Source organism: Desmodus rotundus, chromosome 11 (genome assembly GCF_022682495.2).
Source record: "Desmodus rotundus isolate HL8 chromosome 11, HLdesRot8A.1, whole genome shotgun sequence".
Taxonomy (NCBI): Eukaryota; Metazoa; Chordata; class Mammalia; order Chiroptera; family Phyllostomidae; genus Desmodus; species Desmodus rotundus.
This window is the reverse complement of record NC_071397.1, coordinates 3,891,435-3,914,406: the sequence shown is the minus strand read 5'-3', so window position 1 is coordinate 3,914,406 and position 22,972 is coordinate 3,891,435. Positions and strand designations below refer to the sequence as shown.

At 40.8% G+C, this 22,972-nt stretch overlaps 1 protein-coding gene across 1 annotated transcript in view; it reads left to right on the top strand.

Annotated features, from left to right (window-relative positions):
* SLC26A8 (solute carrier family 26 member 8) overlaps positions 1-22,972 on the top strand; it is a 70,642-nt gene that overhangs the window by 37,525 nt on the left and 10,145 nt on the right. The window contains exons 10-13 of the mRNA XM_053914063.1: positions 14,407-14,554; positions 15,492-15,605; positions 18,756-18,833; positions 22,862-22,957. Of these exons, the coding sequence (XP_053770038.1) occupies positions 14,407-14,554; positions 15,492-15,605; positions 18,756-18,833; positions 22,862-22,957 (436 nt within the window). The remainder of the gene's footprint in view (positions 1-14,406; positions 14,555-15,491; positions 15,606-18,755; positions 18,834-22,861; positions 22,958-22,972) is intronic.

Genomic DNA, 22,972 nt, shown 5'->3' with positions numbered 1-22,972 from the left:
AACAAAGCTATAGTAATCAAAACAGTATGGTATCATAATAAAACCAGGACTTCCGATCAAGATGGAGGTGTAGGTAGACATGCTTCGCCTCCTCATACAACCATACAAAAAATTACAACCAGATCTCAAAACAAATAACACCCAGAACCATCAGAAAATTGAGCTGTATGGAAGTCCAACAACCATGGATTTAAAGAAGCCACAGTCATCTAAACAGGTAGGAGGGGCGGAGTCATAGAGAAGAGCAGAGAGGCAGTGTGGTGTGGAGAGGTAGCAGAGGTGGTGGCAGAATGGATGGTCTCACATTTACATGTGGTAGATAAAACTTAGGAGGGATATCTTGGGAGCAAGCAATCCCAGCCCTAAGCCAGAACGCACAGCCCAGGGTTCCAGCACCAAGAAGATAATTCCTCATTACCTCTGGTTGTAAAACCAGTAGGGGTTGGGCTGGCAGAAGAAACTGCTGGATTTTTCACAGCTTAAAGGGCCTACATGGACTTAAAACATATGCAAACCCACCCACTCTGGTTTTTAGGACTAGGGAAGCATCTGGAAGGGCACCAGTCGTATACGGAAAGAGGATGAAGTGACTGGAAAAGAAAGCCAAGATTCAAAGCAACAATTTGGAACATAAGGAAGAAATAAACATTCAACCAGAAGAGAAAGAAGAAACAAGAATTCAAAAAAAATGAGGATAGTATATGAAGACTCTGGGACATCTCCAAACATGCCATCTTCTGAATCATAGTGATGCCAGAAGAAGAGGAAGAGCAAGAAACTGAGAACTTATTTGAAAGAATAATGAAAGAAAACTTCCCTAATTTGGCAAAGGAAATAGACATGCAAGTCCAGGAAGCACAAAGAGTCCCAAACAAGTTGGACCCAAAGAGGACCACACCAAGACACATATAATTAAAATGCCAAAGGTTAAAGATAAAGGACAGAATCTTAAGAACAGCAAGAGAAATGCAGAGTTACCTACAAAGGAGTTCCCATAAGACTGTCAGCAGATTTCTCAAAAGAAACTTTGCAGGCAAGAAGGGACTGGCAAGAAGTATTCAAAGTGATGAAAAGCAAGGACCTACAACCTAGATTACTCTATCCAGCAACGCTATCATTTAGAATGGAAGGGAAGATAAAGTGCTTCCCAGACAAGGTGAAACTAAAGGGATTCATCATCACAAAGCCATTATTACATGAAATGTTAAAGGGACTTATTTAGGAAAATGGAAATCAAAACTATGAACATTAAAAAGGCAACAAATTCACAACTATCAACAACTGAATCTTAAAAAACAAACAAACAACAAAAAAAGACAGACTAAGCAAACAACCAGAACAGGAAAAGAATCACAAGTATGGAGATCATCTGGAGGGTTATCAGCAGGGAGGGGGAAGGTGAGAATCAGGGGAATGGCACAGGGATTAAGAAGCATAATTGGTCAGTAAAAATAGGGGGAGGTTAAGAATAGCATAGGAAATTCCTGGAAGAAAACATAAACAGTAGGCTCCTTGACATTGATCTTGGGGATGATTTTTTTTTGGATCTGACTCTAAAAGAAAAGCCAAAAAAAAAAAAAAAGCAAAAAAGCAAAAATAAACAGGTGGGGCTACATCAAACCAAAAACCTTTTGCACAGCAAATGGCACTGTCAACAAAATGCAAAAGCAAAACAATGGGACAACTATAACAGCACAATAATAAAAAAAATAATAAAATACATGAAAGGCAGCCTGTCAAATGTGAGCATTTTACACACCCGTTAAGGGTTAATATCCTAAACATAGAAAGAACTCATACAACTGAACAGCAAAAAATCAATTTCATTCAAAAGTGGGCAGAAGATCTGAGTAGACCTTTTTCCAATGAAGACACACAGATGGCAAATAGGTACATGAAAATGTGCTCAGTATCACTAATCATCAGGAAATGCTACTTAAAACCACAATGAGCTATTACCCACACCTGTTGGAATGGCTATTCTTTTAAAACCACACACAGAAAATAACAAGTGTTGGGAAGGATGTGGAGAAAAGGGAACCCTTGAGCACTGAGGGTGGGAATGGAGGTTTCTCAAAAAATTAAAAATAGAACTGCTGCTATATGACCTAGCAATTTCATTTCTGGGTATTTATCCAAAAGAAATGAAACCAGTCACTCGAAAAGATAGATGCATCCCCACGTTCACTGCAGCACTATTTACAAGAACCAAGACATGGAAGCAACCTCAGTATCCACTGATAGATGAATGGATAAAGGAAATGTGGTATATATACATAATGGAACTTTATTCAGCCATAAAAATGAAGGAAATCTTGCCATTTGAAACATAGATAACATTGAGAACATTATGCTCAGTGAAATAAGTCAGATAAAGACAAATACCATATGATCTCACTTATATGTGGAATTAAAACAAATAAATAAGAACAACTAAGCTTATAGATACAGAGAGCAGATCGGTAGTTGCTGGTGGTGGGGAGTGGTGAAATGGGTGAAGGGGGTCAAAACGTACAAACTGGTTATAAAAGAAATAAGTCATGGATATGTAATGTATAGCATGGTGACTATAGTTAATACTATTGTATATTTGAAAGTTGCGAAGAGAGCATATCTTAAAAGCTCTCAACCCACAGAAAAAAAATCGTAGCTATGTGTGGTGACAGATGTTAACTAGATTTAATGTGATCATTTCACAGTACATACAAATATCAAGACATTATGTTTTACACCCTCAACTAATATAATGTTATATGTCAAATATATCTCAGAAAAAGACAATTAGCCCTAACTGGTGTGGCCCAGTTGATTGAGCATCGTCCCGCAAAGTAAAAGTCACCCATTTGACTCCTGGCACATGCCTGGGTTGCTGCGCAGTCCCTAGCTGGGGTGCGTGCAAGAGGCAACCCATCAACCAATCTATGTTTCTCTCACACATCAATGTTTCTCTCCCTTTCTTTCTCCCTCCCTTCCCCTCTCTCTAAAAGTAAATAACATCTTTTAAATAAAAGACAATTAGACATTGTGTGCTTTCTGACAGAAGTAGACACCATCACCTATGAAGTAGTTTTGCCCCATCCCATGTTTGACCAAACCTGAAGGGCTAACTACCAATTTACAAGAAACGTAAGGAAGAGAAGAATACATTAAAGGACAAGAACGCAATCAGCAAAATCTAGACCGTGGGAAAATATATAGGACCAATGACCAGGTTTCCTCAACAACAACAACAACAACAAAAATAGGAGGGAAAACCCCACAAAGATACGTATAGGGAACCTAAAGCTTAAAAGAGATTTGAGACTTAGCAATCAATTATAATGTATGGCCTTTATTTGGATTCTAATTTGAACACACTGTAAAATATATGTTTATGAGATATTGGGGAAATTTGAACATTGATTATATGCTTTTTATAAAACTAAGAAATTGGTAACAACTTTTTGGGTACATCTTTTGGAGAGGTACACTGAAATATTTACAATTAAACTACTAACACCTGGGATTTACTTTGAACTAATATTGGGATAGGCCGTGGGTAGGGGTAAAGATACAATAAGATTGGTTATAAATCGTTAAGTGTTGAAAGTCAGTTGTGGGTACACCAGGGTTCATTATGCTACTCTTTCTTTGGTAAATGTTTGGAAATTTTCCACTTTTGAAACAAAATATCAAACATTTATGAGTGGTACTATGTTGCATGCATATAAAGGGAACCAAAAACATAGATTCCAATCCCTAAGAAATCATAGCCTAAAATCTACCACACAGAAGCTGACTCAACAGATACTCTGGGCAACAGAGTAAAATTACCAAGCCCACACACAAACAAAAAAGCACCCTTTCTTAAAGAATTAGGGTGGTCATTAATTCTCTGATCGGCAATCCCACAGTAATACTGGAAAAGAAGAAATTCTATTGTCTCAAGGAGAGTTTCCTCGTTAATGATATGGCAGGAGATACACCCTGGGAAAACTTCTGATCATGGTTATCTGTGCTCGGCAATGTTTTGTGTATATGATCTTAGCAGAAACAGAACATATTGACTTAGTAGGATCAGATGACCACGACCACTAGCAAACTGAGTCTGAAAATTCTGGTGACTTCAAAACAACAGGAGGTTAGAGAAGATTCTGGGAGCTGGTGGAGCAGGAAACACCAGGAATCTGTCTCTTCACCTAAGCAACAACGTCACTGGCACAATCTGTCCGGTGTAACTATTTCAGAACTCTGGAGACTATCGAAGACTTACAACTTCAAGGGGAAGGTTCAGATGGTACATTGTGTAATTTTAGTCAATTTGAGCTCCTAGCACAGTAGCAGCTACCATCCCCCTCCCCACCCTCAGGGCAGGCAGCATGCAGGTGTTCCTGGAGCAGCTCGCACACAGCTTGCAGGAGCCTGGGTGGGCAAAAAGCACCCTGTTCTCCAAATATAAAAGATCTGATTGGTTGCTCTGATCATTGACTGCTGCTTCTGATCACAGAGGCACAGACAGAGGTGGGCAGCCAGTCTTTTTGCACCTCACCCCCATTTTTGCAAGCCCTGCACCCTCTGGCTAAAGTGACTTCCGTAGGACTTAAAGGGCCAGAGCCCCCTTTTTCCTTTTTATTTTTCTCTTTTGGAAGTCAGACATGAAAGATGAGGACATCAGAAAAACAACTGCATATGCAGGGAAAATTAGAAAGTAACCACACATGCCCAGAGAATGGCTCAGAAAAGACCAGACAAGACCTTACATTTGCACCTCAGGCCAATCCTTGCCATAGCAACAGCCTACAACAAAAAACAGTAACACAAACAGCAAAGCCTGGGAAGGGAGAGAATCTGATTTCCAGAACTACATTGTTGGATTCAAACATCCAGCGTTCAACAAAAATTACAAGGCATTCAAAGAAATAGGAAGTATGGCCCATTCAAAGAAAAAAAGTAAATCAACAAACCCCCACTGCGCTGGCTGGGTGGCTCAGTTGGTTAGAGCATTGTCCTGTACACCCAAAGGTTGCAGGTTCAGTCCCCGGTCTGGGCACCTACTGGAGGCAACTGATCCATGTTTCTCTCACACTGATGTTTCTCTCTCTCTTCTCCTCTCTCCAAAAATCAATAAACATGTTATTGAGTGAGGATTTAAAACGAAAACTGTCCTGAAAAAGACCCAATGGCAGATCTACCAGACAGAGACTTTGAGACAATTGTCTTCAAGATACTCAAAGAACTAAAGGAAGAGGTGGACGAAGTCAGGAAAATGATGTGTAAACAAAATGGAAATACCACAAAAGAGATAGAAAACCTAAAAAAAAGAAGTCTTGGGCTGTGAAGTACAATAACTGAAATAAAAAAATTCACTACAACCACATGCCACATAATGACCATTCAACAATAAACTGCAGATATGACAGTGGTCCCATAAGCTTCTCAGGCACCTGAAAATTTTCTGTTACGTAGCGACATCATAGCCATCCTAATGCTGTAGTGCAACACCCCACCCACGTGTCGGTGGTGATACTGGTGTAAACAGACCTGCCGCCCTGCCGTCACGTGAAAGAAAGGACAGCACATGCAACGATGAACAGTACATAAAACTGGACACTGATAATAAATGACTGTTATTGGTGTATCTATATTTGTACTACATTTTTATTGTGATTTTAGAGTATAGTCTTTCTGCGTATAAAAAATTGCTGCAACACAGTGCACTGTGTTACGCCAGCAGCAGCCTCGTCCATCTCACGTTTTCCACACTTCTGGTGGCGTCATTTTCTTCTGTGCCTGATTTAATCTTGTGTTTCCGTTCCCTGTGGCCACTCACCAGACCAAATACACCATTACGGTTTGCAGTAAGAGGCCACGCTGAATGATTAACCTGGACACAAAATTAAAAGTGATTAAAAGTTAAAGGCGAAGGTGGAAAATCAGTGATGGTTACCGCTTGCAAGTCAGACACGTCCCATTCCACCACAGCTGTGATCTGGGAAGGCAACGTGGCACCTGGTGGAGGGTCTTGTCCATTGAAGGCAACAAAACTAACAAAAACTCAGCAAGGGCTATATCAGACATAGAGAGACTTCTAGGGGCCGGGTCTGGAGACCAGGCACAGAATTGCATCTCTCTTGGCTCCGTGACAATCAGGGCCACAGCAAAAAGTCTGTGAGCTTGAGAGAAAAGACTGGACCCAGCTACAGTGTTGCATTTTCTGCTAGCGCTGGGTGTCTGAAATGACTCAATATTCATTACATAACGTGAAAGTGAGTGGTACGTTCTATGCTGATATGAAGGAAACTCTAAGTAAGCTGATCGTGGAGGAAAATTACTTTCCAGAACAAATATTCAATACGGATGAAAAACCTCCCTATTCTGGAAATGCATGCCTGAAAGAACTTCCATCCATAAGGAGGCCAAGCAATTCCAGGTTTCCAGGCCTTTAAGATAGGATAACAGTCTTGCTTGGGGGCGATGTTGCAGGCTAAAACTTGAAATCCTTTGTGACCTGGTGCAGTGAGAACCCCGGCACCTCCCAGCGTGCAAGGAAGCACACTCTGCCAGTGCGCCACAGGAGCCACACATACTAGACGACCCAGATCCTCTCCTAAGATGCCGTCCTGACTCACTCCACCAGCACACTGGGGAAGTACTGCTTGGAGAATAACATACCTCTCGAGATTTTGCTTATTGCTGATAATGCTCCCAAATATGCTCCTCTTACTGGTGATCTTCATCTCAATATCAAGGTGGTATTTCACCCTCCAACCGTCACCTCTTTGACCCAACCAACGGATTAAGGAGTTACAACAGCTTTCAAGGCCTGCGACTTGAGAAAGGCCTTTGCTCAGGCTATTGCTGCAGCTCACAAAGACACTGACAAGACAATGATGCTATTCTGGAAGGAACACAACATATATGACTACATCAAGAACCTGGCTTGGACATGGGGTGATGTCACCAAGGAGTGTATGAACAGCATCTGGAAGAAAACACTCAGAATTTTTTCCATGACTTTGAAGTATTTTCTAAGGATAAGGAGATTACAAAAATCAGCGAGGTTGTGGTTGAGCTGGAAAACAACTTTAACCTGGGTGTGGGCGAGGATGACGTGGAGGAGCCTGCAGAGGCAGTTCCTGAGGGAGAGGAATTGTCGGAACTGGAACAGGATCCCATAGCTGAAGAATAGGCAAGAGAAAAGGAAACTGCACAAAAATAAGAACCCTCAACAAAATTAACAGAGAAGGGTTTAACAAAAGTTTTGCAGACCTTCACAAGCTTCTTGAAAACCTAAATCCAACATCAAAAGGGTTTTATTCATAGAAATGGTGCATTATCTGCTTACAATCAAATTATGATGAAAAAAACAAACAAACCAAGCAAACCAGCATAGACAAAATTTCTGAAAACAGGGACACCTCCTCAAGAAGAGCCTCAGGCCAGTCCTGCAGGAGGGTCCAGAAGAAGGCACTGCTGTCATAGGAGAGGACAGCTCCATGTGTTACTACCCATGAAGACCTTCCAGTGGGACAAGATGTGGAGGTGGTACACGGTAATATTAATGATCTTGGCCCTATGTAACCCTAGGCTAATGTGTGTGTTTATGTCTTAGTTTTTAACCAAAAAGTTTAAAAAGAAAAAAATAAAAACTTTAAAAGTAGAAAAGTTGTAGAATAAGGATATAAAGTAAGAAAATATTTTGTACAGTTGTATGATATGATTGTATGTTTTTAAGGTAAGGGTTGTTACAAAAGCATCAAAATTAAACATTTTAGGTTTATAAAGTAAAAAGTTTATAGTAAATTAAGGTTAATTTATTATTAAAGAAAGAAAATTATTTTTTTAGAAATTTAGTGTAGCTAAAACTACTGTACACTGCTATATTCTTTACAAACCTAACTGGGTTTGTAAAGTATATAGAGTGTACAGTAATGTGCTAAGCCTTTGTATTCACTTACTACTCACTCACTGACTCACCCAGAGCAACTTCTAGTGCTGCAAGCACCATTCATGGTAGTGCCCCATACAAATGTACCATATTTTATCTTTTATATCACATTCTTCCTGCACCTTTTCTGTGTTTAGATATATCTAGACACACCAATACTTACTGCTGTGTTACAATGCCTACAGTATTCAGCACAGTAACACGCTGGCCTAGGAGCAATAGGCTGTACCATATAGCCTAGGTTTGTGGTTAGCTGTACTGTCTAGATTTGTGTAAATGCACTCTATGATGTTTGCACAATGATGAAATCACCTAATGAATGAAACACTTCTCAGAATGTATCACCATCATTAAGCAACACATGGCTATAGAGGTAGCCATAGGCAGATTCGAGTAGTCAAAAGAATCAGTGAACTGGAAGTTAGGACTATGAAAATTATTGAGTCTAAGGAACAGGGGAAAAAAAGATTGGAGAAAAGTGGACAGAGCCTAAGGGGCCTCTGGGACATCGTTAAGAAGACCAATATACTCATCATGGGAGTCCCAGAAGCAGAGGAGAAAGGGGTACAGAGAATATTTGAAGAAATAATGGCTGAAAACACCCCAATTTGATGAAAGACATGAATATAAACATCTAAGAAGCTCAACAAATTCCCAGTTAGATGAACTCAAAGAGACCCACACCTAGAAACATTATAATCCAACTTTCCAAAGACAAAGAGAGAATCTTGACAGTAGCAGGAGAGAAGTGACTCATAACACACAAGGCCTTCTCAATTAAAAAAAATGAGCAGATTTCTTGTCAGAAACTTTAGAGGCTGAAATGTAATAGGTCAACATATTCAAAGTACTAAAAGAAAAAAAGGATCAATCAAGAATTGTGGGACTTCCAGTCAAGATGGAGGTATAGGTAGACATGCTTCGTCTCCTTGCACAACTGCAAGAAGAATCACAACTAACCTCAAAACAAAAACCACCCAGAACTGCCAGAAAATCAAACCATATGGAAGTCCAACAACCAATGATTTAAAGAAGGCATATTCATCCAGACTGGTAGCAGGGGCAGAGATGGGAGCAAGGGCAGAGAGGGCACGGTGCAGCATGGAAATGTGGCAGTGGTGGCAGTGGTGGAACGGGCTACCCCACATTCACATGTGGTGGGTAAAAAGTGGGAGGGAGACCTTGGGAGTGAGCAATTCCAGCCCCAGGCCAGACTGTGCAGCCCAGGGTTACAATGCCAGGAAGATAAAGCCTCACAACTTCTGGCTATAAAATCCAGTGAGGGTTGGGCCAGCGGAAGAAACTGCCAGTTTCTCAGGAGGGTCTGTTTAAAGGGTCCTCCTAGACCTAGAATGTACACAAACCCACCCACTCTGGGAACCAGTACCAGGGCAACAGCTAGAAGGGCACCAGTCGCATACAGGAAGTGGGTGAAGTGACTGGAATGGGGTGAGTAAAGCCAGGCAGTGGCACTGTCCCCCCTCCAACCTCTCCCCTCCACACACAGCACCACAAAGCAGTGAAGCATGTTGCACCACCCTGAAGAATACCTAAGGCTCTGCCCCTTGCATCTTAACAGTTTCCCTAAGTTAGGGAGTCAAAGCAGCTCTACCTAACACACAGAAACAAACACAGGGAGGGTGCCAAGTTGGGGAGACAAAGAAATGTGGACCAAATGAAAGAACAGAATAAAACATCAGGGAAAAAAAAAACTAAATGAAACAGAGATAGCCAACTTATCAGATGCAGAGTTCAAAATGCTAGTGATAAAGATACTCAGAGAATTCACTGAGTATGGCAAAAATATAATGGAAGAAATGGAGGTTACACTAAGTGAAATAAAGAAAAATCCACAGGGAACTAGCAGTGAAGGGAAGGAAACCAGGATTCAAATCAATGATTTGGAACTTAAGGAAGAAATAAATATTCAACCAAAACAGAATGAAGAAACAAGAATTCAAAAAAGAACAAGGAGAGTATAAGATGACTCTGGGATACCTCCAAAAGTGCCACCATCTGAATTATAAGCGTGCCACAAGGAGAAGAGGAAGAGCAAGAAATTGAGAACTTATTTGAAAAAATGATAAAAGAAAACTCTCCTAACTTGGTGAAGGAAATAGACATACAAGTCCAGGGAGCACAGAGAATCCCAAACAAGTTGGACCCAAAAAGGACCACACCAAGATACATCAAAATTAAAATGCCAAAGGTTAAAGATAAACAGAGAATCTTAAAAGCAGCAAGAGAAAAGGACACAGTTACCTACAAAGGAGTTCCCATGAGACTGTCAGCAGATTTCTCAAAAGAAACTTTGCAGGCAAGAAGGGACTTGCAAGAAGTATCCAAAGTGATGAAAGGCAACAACCTACAACCAAGATTATTCTATCCAGCAAAGCTACCAATTAAAATGGAAAGGCAGATTAAGTGCTCTCCAGAGAAGGTAAAGCTAAAGGAATTTATTGTCACAAAGCCATTATTATATGAAATGTTAAAGGGACTTATTTAGGAAAATGGAAATCAAAACTATGAACATTAAAAAGGCAACAAACTCACAACTATCAATAGCTGAATCTAAGAAACAAAAACAAACTAAGTAAACAACTAGAACAGGAACAGAATCATAGACATGGAAATCATTTGGAGGGTTATCAGCTAGGAGGTGGAAGGGGGAGAATGGAGGGGCAAAGTACAGGGATTAAGAAGCATAATTGGTAGGTACAAAACAGACAGGAAGATGTTAAAAATAGTATAGGAAATGGAGAAGCCAAAGAACTTACATGTCTGACCCATGGACATGAACTAAGGGGGTACATTGCTGGAGGGAAGGGGGTGCTGGGCATAGGGAGACAAAGTGGGAAAAAATCGGAAAAACTGCAATAGCATCATTGATGAAAAAATACTTAAAAATAAATTTAAAAAATTTAAAAAGGAATCCTATATCCCACAAACTTGTCCTTCTCAAGTGAAGGGTAAATTAAGACATTCCAAGATGAACAAAAACTGAGGGAGTTTGTTACCACTAGACCCACCTGCAACCAACGCTCAAGGGCGTCCTGCAAAGTGAAATGAAAGGACCCTAGACAGTAACATGAGGCTGTATGAAAACATAAATATCTCAATAAAAGTAAATTTTGGGCACTTACCAAAGTTACTATTATTGTTACAATGCTTTTCCAACTCCACCTTTTGACTTCTACATAATTTAAGAGACTAATGCATTTATAAGAATTATTTATGTTTCAGAGTACACAATATGTGATGTAATTTTGTGACCAAAACCAATAACCAAAAGGGGTGAGAATAGAGCTGTAAAGGCACAGAGTCTTTGTATGTTACTGAAGTTAAACTGGTATAAATTCAAACTAGAGTGTTATAACTTTAGAACATTAAATGTAATCCCCATGACAACCATAAAGAAAATAGCTATAGAATATACAAAAGGAAATTAGAAATTTAAACACTTCACTACAAAAAAATCAACTAAATATCAAATTATCACATTGTACACTTTAAAGATCTTACCATTTTGTCAATTGTATCTCAATAAAGAGAACATAAATGACAGACACATTTTAAGAAATAAAAAAATCAACTAAACACAAAAGAAGACAGCACTGCAGGAGACAAAGGACAAATTAAGCTTTAAGGCATGAAAAGAAACAAATAACAAAATTACAAATGTTCATTTCTCTTTACCAGTGATTACTTTAAATGTAAATGGGTTAAACTCTCCAACCAAAAGACAGAGACGGCAGAATGGATAAAAACACATGATTCAACAATATGCCGTCTGCAAGAGGCACATTTTAGACCCCAAAACACAGACTGAAATTAAAAGGAAGGGCAAAAATATTCTGTGTGAGCAGTAACCTAAAGCGAGCAGGAGTGGGTATACTGAGAGCTGACAAAATAGACTTTACATGTAAAGAGCTACATATGAAAAATCTACAGCAAACACCACACTCAATGTTGAAAGACTGAAAGCTTTTCCTCTGGGATCAGGAACAAGGCAAGGATGCCCACCTTCACCACCTCTGTTCAACACAGTACTGAAGCACTAGCCAGAGCAACTGGGCACTAAAAAGGGGCATCCACATTGGAAAGGAGGAAGTAAAATTACCTTTCTTTGTGATGATTTGAGTTTATATATGGAAACCCTAAAGATTCCACATGCAAAAAATTGTTAGAACGAATAAACAAATTTAGCAAGTAGCAGGATACAAAGGCAACACACGAAAAGAGACAACTTTTCTGGAGACTGACAGTGAGCAATCTGAACAGAAAACTATGGAAACAATTCCATTTACAATAGTATCAAAAGAATAAAATACTTAGGAATTAAGCAAGGAAGTGAAAGTCTTACACAATGAAAGCTACAAAAAATTGGTGAAAGAAATTAAAGAAAATATTAATAAATGGAGTTACATCCCAAAGCAGTCAGCAGATTCAAATCAATCCCTATCAAAATCCCAAGGAATTTTTTGCAGAAATAAAAAAATTCATATGGAATAAAATTCATATGGAATTTCAAAGAGCCCCAAATAGCCAAAACAATTCTGAAAAAGATTAACAAAGTTGGAGGACTCTCACTTCCTAATTTCAAAAATTACCACCAGGTAACAATAAACAAAAACATTGTGGTACCAGCATAAAGACAGAGAAACAGACCAAGGGAATGGAGAGCTCAGAAATAAGCCCTCACGTACGTGGTCACATGACAAGAATGTCAAGGCCACACGGGGAGAGCCCTATCTTTTCAACAATGGTGGTGGGAAAACTGGATATCCACATGCAAAAGAATAAAGTTGGACTCCTACCTGAAACCATATATGAAAATTATCCCAAAATTGATCAAAGACCTGAATGTAAGACCAAAAACTATAAACTCTTAGAAGTGGACATAGGGCAAAAGCTTCATACATTGTATTTGGCAATGATTTCTTGGATAAGGCACCAAAGGCATAGGCAACAAAAGAAAATAGACAAATTATACTTCACGAAAATTAAAAACTTTTATGCATTGAAAGACACAATTAACAGAGTAAAAAGGCAACCTATGAATAGGAGAAGATATTTGCAAATCATGTATCTGATAAGGATTAATATTCAAAATATATAGAGAACCCCTGATAAGCACAACAGAAATCTCCACCTGATTCAAAAAATGGGGAAAGGACGTGACATTTTTCCAAGGAAGATGTGCAGATGGGCCATAAGCACAAGGTAAGACACGCGGCACCATTAATCGTTTGGGAAATGCAAATCAAAAACTGCAGTGAGATGATGCCTCACACACCCGCTAGGATGGCTGCTAAAAAAGACAAAATAACAAGTGTTGGCAAGGATGTGAGAAAAGGGAATCCTCGTGCACTGTTAGTAAAAAGGTAAAATGGTACAGCTACTGTGGAAAGCAGTATGGCAGGTCCTCAAAAAGTTAGAAATAGAATTTCCATATGAGGCAGCAATTCTACTTCTGAATGTATACACCCCCAAATGGAAAGCAGGGTCTCAAGTTATTTGCACACCCATGTGGGTGGCATGATTATTCATGTAGCAAAAATGAGGAAGAAACCATGCCCATCAGCAGATGAATGGACAAGCAAAATGCGGTACATACACTCATACAATAAACTATTATTCAGCCTTAAAACGGAGGGACATTTTCATGTGTACTGCAACCGGGATAAACACGGGGGACATTATGCCAGACGAAATAAGCCAGTCACAGAAAGACAAATGAGGTACGTAGAGTAGCGAAAATCGTCAAGGCCGAGAATAGAATGGGGTTGCCAAGGCTGGGGGCAGGGTGACAGGGAGTTATCGAGTAATGAATACAGAGTTTCCGTTGTACACGATGAGAAGAGTTATGGGGTTGATGATGGCGGTGGCTGCACATTGTGAGTGTACTCAATACTACTGAACTGTACGCTGAAAAATGCATGAGATGGTAAATCTCATGTTACACGTGTTTTACCACAATAGCAAAAACTTGAAGGAAAATAAAACCTCAGGAGAGAAGGTGTGGATAGAACTGGAAGTAATTGGTATAAAGGAAAATGACTAAAAATATACCCTAAAAGATTTGAGTGTGAATACAAGGGAGTACACTGAGCTTTTTAGCTCTAAAGTATCTTAAGTGTGATATCTGCCTGTTGTTTGGCCACTGGTATGGTCTCAAATACTGTAAATAAACCATTTCTCATCAATCTGTGTGGGTTTTGCCTGTTCTATTTGGTCCCATTGCTACATGGCAGAACCCTTGAACTAGGAGACAACGGGCATGTCCTCTTAATGGCTTTTGTAATTTGGCTTAGTTTGCTGGCAGCTTTGGCAAGCTGCTGCCTCGATTGTTCTTATCTCTGTTATTATTATTATTTTTTTTAAGCATCAGGGTCTGCCCTGTACAATACAGATGGAGTTGGGGAGGTGCCAATAAATGATTCCTGCTCTCCAGGAATAATCCCACCATTTCATTCCAGATTCCTGTACCCTGTAACGCCGGACTTCGACATTCTTCGGGAAATCATTCTAGAAGCCTTCTTCTTAGCTTTAGTGAGCTCCTCACTGCTCATATTTCTGGGCAAGAAGATTGCCAGTTTCCATAACTATAATGTCAATTCCAACCAGGTGAGAGGGCAGGCCTTTCTATTACTTCCTTTGACCCTTAAGTCTTTGTTCTCCAAACTGAGATTCCTGCTAACATGAAGACTGGATTCTTCTGTAACCAGAGAATCCCATGGACCAAAATTTAAACTGTAATTACCAAAGAGAAGTGTGGCACACTTAACTAGGAAGCTACCTGCATTGATGTGTTGTTATTCCCCTAGAACAGATACGGTGTAGGGGTGCAAGAAGATAGCATATGGCACCGTGTTGTTGAGCTAGTAGAGGTCTCTCCTCTTAATTTTATCTCCCTTTCCACCAAGTCCTCAGAAGTCAGCCAGACTCTGAGGTGCAATAAGAAATGATATGGAACAGCAAATCCAGGCTACTAATACACATCATTAAGTCGATCTCCCAGAAAGAGTTGTCTTTTTGTATTTTCGGAAAATCCCCTCAGTTCAGCCCTTTCCCCAGGACTCAAAAAGGAAATGTGGAAGCATGCGGTGCCCACTTTGGCTTTTAGGGTCGTGCAGAAGGAAGAGAGAAAAACAGTCTCTCTGTCATTCTAAGTCCTAGTGATCGTGAGCCGGAGAATAAAACGGCAAAGGTCTCATTTTCTCACTCTGAAGAAGAGCTTTCCTTGTGATCACTACCTCAAATGAAGTTTCCTCTTAATGTAGAAACCAGATTTGCCACCTTTTGTCCTTTCTAAGAATATTTCAGTGTTATCTGAAGCGATACAAACAACCTGTCCTCATACACAAGAAACACAGTACACCTTCAGTTCAAACTTAAGTCAGCATTCTTCAACAAGTAGTGGGCCTACATTGGTCACCATTTCTCTTTTTTTTCAGTAAAGGTTATTTATTTATTATTTATTTATTTTATTTTATTTATTGGGGGGACATTGGGCAACAAGATCACACAGGCTTCAAGCATTGTGTTTGCCATTTCTTTATAGGATTTAATAGTCATTGGGCTTTGCAATGTCGTCAGCTCATTTTTCAGATCGTGTGCGGTTACTGGCGCCGTCGTCAGCACCATCATCCAGGATAAATCTGGAGGAAGACAACAGGTATGTCGAAACAGAATCTGATCTCTAACCTATAAAGATATTTATGCTGCTTTATATATACATTCATAGAAAGGAAATGCATTAGTTTAGTCATGATGCCATTTTATTTCTTGATTGAGTTCATTGGGGTGACATTGGTTAATAAAATCACAAAGGTTCAGGTGTACAATTCTATAATGCATCACCTGTATGCCGTATTGTGTGTTCACCACCCCGAGTCAAGTCTCCTTCCATCACCATTTGTCTGCCCTTCGCTCTCTTCTACCTCCCTCCACTCCCCTTTCCCTCTGGTAGTCACCACGCTGTTGCCTGTGGCTAGGAGGGTTTTTGTCTGTTTGTTTTGTTTTTTGTCTTCCTTGTTTGGTCCCCTCACTTCTTTCACCCACCCCACAACTCTCCACCCCTCTGACAGCTGTCAGTCTGTTCTCTCTCTCTGAGTCTGTTTCTACTTTCTTTGTTAGCTCATTAGATTCCACATATGAGTGAAACCACAGGGTACTTGTATTTCACTTAGCATAATGGTGTCCATTTTGTTACTTTTCAATGTTACACTTGCTGGGGAAGATCTCTTGGAAGAATTTGGATTTCATGCTTCCTTAATCTTTGCTTAGATTTTTGTCTTAAAAGTTATTTGTCATTGTGGAACTTGAAAGTCATTTTCTATAGAAGTATTATTCTATGTGAGAAGCTTCCTACTTTAGCCAAAAAAAAATTTTTTACATGTAACATACCTAAAAGATAATATTGCAGGTAAATTAACCATCACCCATTAACATCTTTTCTATGAGAGATACATCCTCAGCTCTAGTCTGGGAAAGCAACAGCACAGCTCTCTGCATCCTGCAGCCAAACTGGAAACTGTCTTGGCTTCCTCCGAGGGCCTGGCACGGGACTCTCATGATAGAAAGTAAGGTCTTTGTCTAGACCAGCCTGAGGAATTTATGACCATTCTACCTGTGTGTAAGAGAAAATTATCTAGGTCAGACTCCCTTCAGGTATTCTGAATGAGTAAACTAAATGAACGGGTGGGCGCCCGGGGGCTGGGGGAGGAAAGGAAGGGTGATGGTAAAGAAGGCTCTAAAGGCAAACCCCCTTGCAGGCATGAGTGCCACGCTCCTGAATGTTGAACTTACTAGATCAAAGCCACAACTGTACGGCATGAGAGGTGTTCCGTCTCAGCTCTGTAGCCTGATGAAATGTCCAAGAGCCACTGGAATTGAAGCCAGGGAGTGGGTCAGGGTTCGGAAGGCAGAGAAACAGAGACAGAGGTCAAAGACAAGCTAAGGCTGCAGAAGCGTGGTAGGTGGACGTAGCTCTGCGCAGACACTGAAGTGTCAGAAGAATGGACACTAACTTTTAATGAGGAAAGATAAAGTGTCCCAGTCCAGGCTAAATTTGGTGGAACGTGAGGGGGAAGCTAATAAACGTCAGAAGATTGAGCAAGGGCGAGAAAGAGCGTGGATCTAAAGATCATGTCCTATCAGTCTATGGGGACTAGACTTTGTCATCATAGAGCTTCCGCCAGACACATTGGCTTTATGGAGCAGCCCTTTCCCACTCTTCATTAGCAGGAAGAAGGAAGGTAGGTTATGTTAGAAAGAAGGATGTTCTATGCAAGAACAAAAAACCTTTGAAGTCATGAGAGGATGAGAGGGTTTTACGATAAGAAGACATGGAAGTGGCAATTCCGGGCTTCAGTTCCCAGTATCTTTTGACAGCACGCTTTGTTGATTCAGTCTGTAAGCATTGCATAAAGACACAGCTGGAAAAAACTAAATCGCAGTGCAAGTAAAATTAAGTGTAGAATAAGTACAATAAATTAAAAATGCCATAAACATTGCAAGGAGAAAGATGGAGGAAGTGGGACTTCTGCGGATTACTGAAGGGCGGTTAGATGGGTAGAGACGACGGGCAGGGACAAGGGCTTCAGTTCAGCTCAGCCTGGAGTGGCTTGTGTCTGCTGGACAAAGTGCCTGCCTCCAAGGCAGCCCATCGCTCTCATCCTGCCTCCTGTCGCCACATTGTTCTCCCATGCGGCGCACTTTCCTACCAATGACATCTCTCTCGACAGTGACCCTTCACGGGAGGCACATCTCTAGGGAGGCTGGTGAACCCTTCCCTGAGACCCTGATTCGCCCAGTGCAAGTCACTAGTTCAAGCAGAGAATGCTGCTGGCCCCTGGCCCTACACATGGGAGTGGCCCAAACCTCCACTCTGAGTTTCTGATCTGGACCCAAAAAGGCCTCTCAGACTGGCTCAGCCTTCTTCGTCAGTGCGTGTTCTCTCCACCCCTTCTCTCTGGGGACTTCTGACTCCCTCTGCCTAAGAACACCTCTGTTTCTTCAACTTTCCTTAGTACTACAGAGAAGCTAGGGGTCTGGCTCTGAACCTCTCAGACATGACCTGCCACCAAGGGCAGCTCTATTTTTTTGTCTGGCATAAATACAAGCTGTGTATGTGTGTGTGTGTCTGGATTTCTACTTAGTTTTTCCAGATCTAGAACCCACTTGTCTTCACTGGTTGCAGCCCTTCCAGCCATGGCCGGGGCCTGAGGCGTTGGCAGGCCCACCGCAGAAGGGACGAGAGAAGCCCCAGAGTCCGTCTTCCTGCTTATTCAGTTCTGACCACTGTGCTTCCCTGTTCTCCCTGAGTAGGTCCCTTTCCTTCCTCTCTGCTTTCGGCGGACCGGCCTCCCTGCCTTGTCCCCTTGCTCCAGGTGAGGGGTGGGATATTTACTGATTAGGGGAGTAAAATGATTGGGACTTCAGGGCCGACAGTCATGACTCTACTAGGATTTTTCTAAACTGTTCGAGGAGGGGTTAAAGTTTGGAGGGAATGCACTCAGCGTTTTAGGAGACTTCAGATTCATAGTGAAAAGCTATGGCAATAGATTCAAATACCCAAGACAATTCGCAGCTTTTCCGAAAGCATCTATGTGTTCACTCAACGACTCTGTATTTAGCTTGCATTTAGCACTTAGACAAAACCTGACAATATCATCAGTGGAACAAAAATGCACTTTTGCTGATGGTTACACTCAACTCCTTTTAATAAAAACTGACATGCTTCTCGCCGAGCTGAAGGCCTCCGCTGCAGGCAGGGACAAACAGGCTCCTGACGGTCTCTCTCCAACCCGCTCTGTCTCCTCAGTTCGCATCGCTGGTCGGAGCAGGTGTGATGCTGCTCCTGATTGTGAAGGTGGGACACTTTTTCTACGAACTGCCAAATGTAAGTGGAACTGATCAAATATCTAAGCCAAGAAAGCCTCATCTCCAGATTGCGTCTTGGTGGGCATCTCTGAGGAGAATTGCATTCAGCTCGTCCCCAGCGTCTGCCCTGGCCTGTCACTTGTCCCTTTCCTTTCCAATAATAGCATCTACCTCACAGGATTGGGAGTTAAATAAGATATTATATATAATATAGAGAGAACAGTGTTGAGCTAATAGCACCCAAGAAACATTAGTCATTATTGTTATTATTCTCATTCTCATTAATCGTCTTTTAACTGTTTAAGTTGTAAGTAAGCTTTACAAGTAAGGATGCAGTTAAAGATGATCAAAATAGACTTCAGATGCCAAAACGCCCATTCCAACACAGGCTTAGAAACTCACTGTGCATTCCTGCCATCTGGTTTCCTAAACCGTTTCCAGAAGGCCTTGTTTGCATTCATGTGAACTCAATCTCTCTCTTGCTTCCACCCTGTCTCTTGGTTAGTTTACAATGCAAGGTCCGAAAGCTGAGTGATAAATGTGATCAGCTAGGACACTCCTATATACTTATGTGCCATTTCTTCCCTTTGTGTGAAACTGACCACCTTGCATCGAGAGATTCCAGGTGCATTAATTAATCAATTAATAATTGATGAATCAACTTGCTCTGAGTTACAACAGAAATCAAAGAACATTTTCTTTAAATTTCTTTAAAGGCTAAATAAATTTCTCTAAAGATTAAATTTCTTTAAGTGGCTAAATGTTCCCTTTAGCCATTTTTTAGAGAGTACTAAGGGAGGCGGGAGGAGGTGTCATTTGGTGTTGGCAGCTTGGTTACACTTTGAGGTGGCAGTTCCCGAAGCTGGAGTGGTTGGAAACGCTACCCCCACCCTTTGGAACACGGTGACTCCACCTGGTGAATATCAGGTTGCAGCAGGGCAGGACCACTCAAGGCTGTTGCTGCCTTCTGCTCCTGTCTTTCAGGGACCTCGAAACCCAGCCACGGAGGGTATGCCTGGAGGGTGGGAGTTAGCAAGCACGTGTTTATCACACAAGCTGTCCTCGCTGATCCGCAGCAGAAGCCATGTCCAGAATTTAGTTTGTATAGCACCTTTGGTGCGATCTCCCTTGGAGTCTATTTTAGCAAATCCACCCACTGATTTACTTTGAACAGTGGTATTTTTTCTTTATTGCTAGAAAAATCAGATTTAAAAAAAAAATCCAAATAAAAATCTGTCAGTATTCTCTGAAAGCTAGCGATAGAAGTAGGAAGCTCCCCTTTATCACACGTATGTTAGAGACAGAGCAGCCCGTGCTTTTGGTCACCCATGCTATGTCACATGATTTTTACAGCCTCTCGCTGGGATGTTCTGGGTGAGAAAATGTGGACACCACCTGATCAGTGGAACATCTGAGTCACTGTACCAGTGGGCTCTATTGGGACTAAAGAGTCCTCTCTTCTTTGAAAGACTGTGAATTGCTTGTTGCAAAACCCTTATTGGAAGAATTTTTGGAGCATCCTGGCTAAGATATCAATTAGTTAGCAAGGGGATCAACACAAAAATTTAAAAACGTGATACAAAATAGCATGTTCAATATTGTTTCAATTTGTGTGAAAAAAAGTATAGAACACACCAAAATGTTAACAATGGAAATCTCTTGAATGATGGAAATTATATATAATTTAATTCTTTTTTACACATGAGCATGTGTAACCTTAATATTCAGAAAGGTAAATTTTTTAATTATATATTGTTTTATGAAAATGTTTCCTCTTTCCACTCCTCTCAAGCCAAAAGTCTTGCAAAAACCCTATGAAATTGAAATTCTTTTTCTTCCCACCATGTCTCCCTGCAAATTACAGAAAGTTTGGAGATTCCTAACTGAAAAGAAGATGGAAATGGGAAAGAAGTAATTTCTGCTAACTTCTTTTTTTAAAAAACTAAACAATCTTTAATTCCAACAAATACATATCTTTACAGCTTAGACATTCAGTTGGTGCCAACTTCACAAAAAAAGGAAGTCCTGAACAAGAGCAGATGGAAAAAGCCCATGCAATTAGTAATCAAGATCAGGGACTGACATATATATTGCCTTTTTTTTAATGTCAAAAGAAAATTTAATAAACGTTTTCCAATTACATACTGATCAACTTTATCTGATCAAAGTTCAGTAATTGTAAAATCAATAATAAAAGATAATTTCTGCTAATTTCATCTTTGCTCTTCTCTCCTCTACTTTTGAGTCCAAGTGGTCACTGAGTAACCTCAGGAAACCAAAGTAAGCGTGGACCCAGCCAGTCCCAGCAGACAGGACTGGGTAGGATCAGTTCCGATTCCCAGGCAGAGTATATGGAGGAGAGGGTGACTAGGAAAAGGCTGAGAAATGTTAAGCCAGCGTTGGGACTTCATGAACACATGAAAATGTTTCTTAAAGGAGGTTAGTTCTACTTTAAGGCCCTGATGATTTTTACAGCTTACGAGTATAGATTCTGTTTAAAGATTATTTATTTATTTTTCAAGAGAGGGGAAAGGAGGGAGAAAGAAAGGGAGAGAAACATCGATGTGAGAGAGAAACTTGCATCCGTTGCCTCTGGCACACCCCCAGTCAGGACCAAACCGGCAGCCCAGGCATGTGCCCCGACCAGAAGTCATCAAACTGGCAACCCTTCGCCGTGCAGGACGACGCCCAACCAACTGAGCCACACCAGTCAGGGCACGAGCATAGATTTTCATTTTTTCATATTTAAGAAACTTTCTTTCTATTAGAAAAGTAGACATGCTTATTTTTTAAAAACTTTGGGAAATTCATGATAGATAAAAATATCATCCATAACTACAAATAAACCACTATTAACATTTTGGCATATACCTGATCAATATTATTTTCTATGAATGGATATTGCTTTGCATAGTTGTGACCTAACTGGACATATAACTTTGTATTCTTGTTTGTATTTAATATATAGCATGGTACCTCATGTTAAAATTTATTTAGTTCTTTTCTTTTCTTTTTTAAGATTTTATTTATTTATTTTTAGAGAGAAGAAGGGAGGGAGAAAAAGGGAGAGAAACATCAATGTGTGGTTGTCTCTTGTGCACCCCCTACTGGGGACTTGGCTTGCAACCCAGGCATGTGTCCTGACCCGGAATCAAACCCACAACACTTTGGTTCGCAAGCCAGTGCTCATCCACTGAGGCACAGCAGCCAGGGCAGTTATTTTCTTATTATTGGAAAATTAGATTGTCTGAATTTTTGCTATTATAAGTAACACAACAATGAGTAATTTTGTACATTTCCCCTCTTCTATATTTAGCACAGATTTCTAAAGTAAGACAAAAGTTCTGTGTGAAAGCATATCAGTGTGTATTGATAGACTGCCAGATTAGCTTCCAAAAGGGCTGTACCATTTCATATGCAACAACCACACATATGGGGTGTTTTCAACTTGCTAATTTGATTTTACAGACAAAAAACAAATGGTATCTCATTGTTGAAATAATTATAGTGTATCATGATTAGACTTGAATAAAAGCCCAATTGACGCTATTTCAGAGTTTCTCTGAATGGAAGTTCCCTTAATTTGTCATCCAGTCTGACAGTGGTTCTACGCAATGCGGTAACACAGATGTGTCAAGCAAACTAGACAAAGCAAGGCCAAGGGGCCAAAGGAACCCGTCCCCGAGGGTCCTCTCCCATGCACCAAAAGGGACAGCACGGACGCAAAGGGGCAAGAGGGCTGCAGTCTCTGGCTACTCTTCCTCCCACTGTCGGAATCTAAAAGGGGCTTGGTGAAGCCTTCCTGGCTGAATCAGGCCCCGGCCTTGCCTTGTCCTGTGCTGGACAAATCACAGCGGAGAGCAAAGCACAACGTGGGGAATACTTATTTCATTAGACAATGAGTTAAAGCACGAACATGGTACTGTTATGAAATATCCATGCCTAATGTCTCCGAGTGGCAATGCCAACCTTTGGTGGTTCCTTTGTGAAGGTTCGGGAGTTCACCCCTGAAGGGAAAATAAAGCAGAGTTTATCTTTTCCCCGCAGGCTGTGCTGGCCGGTATTATTGTGAGCAACATCCTACCCTACCTCGAGACCATTTACTACCTCCCCAACCTGTGGCGGCAGAGCCAGTATGACTGTGTGAGTGTAGGTGCA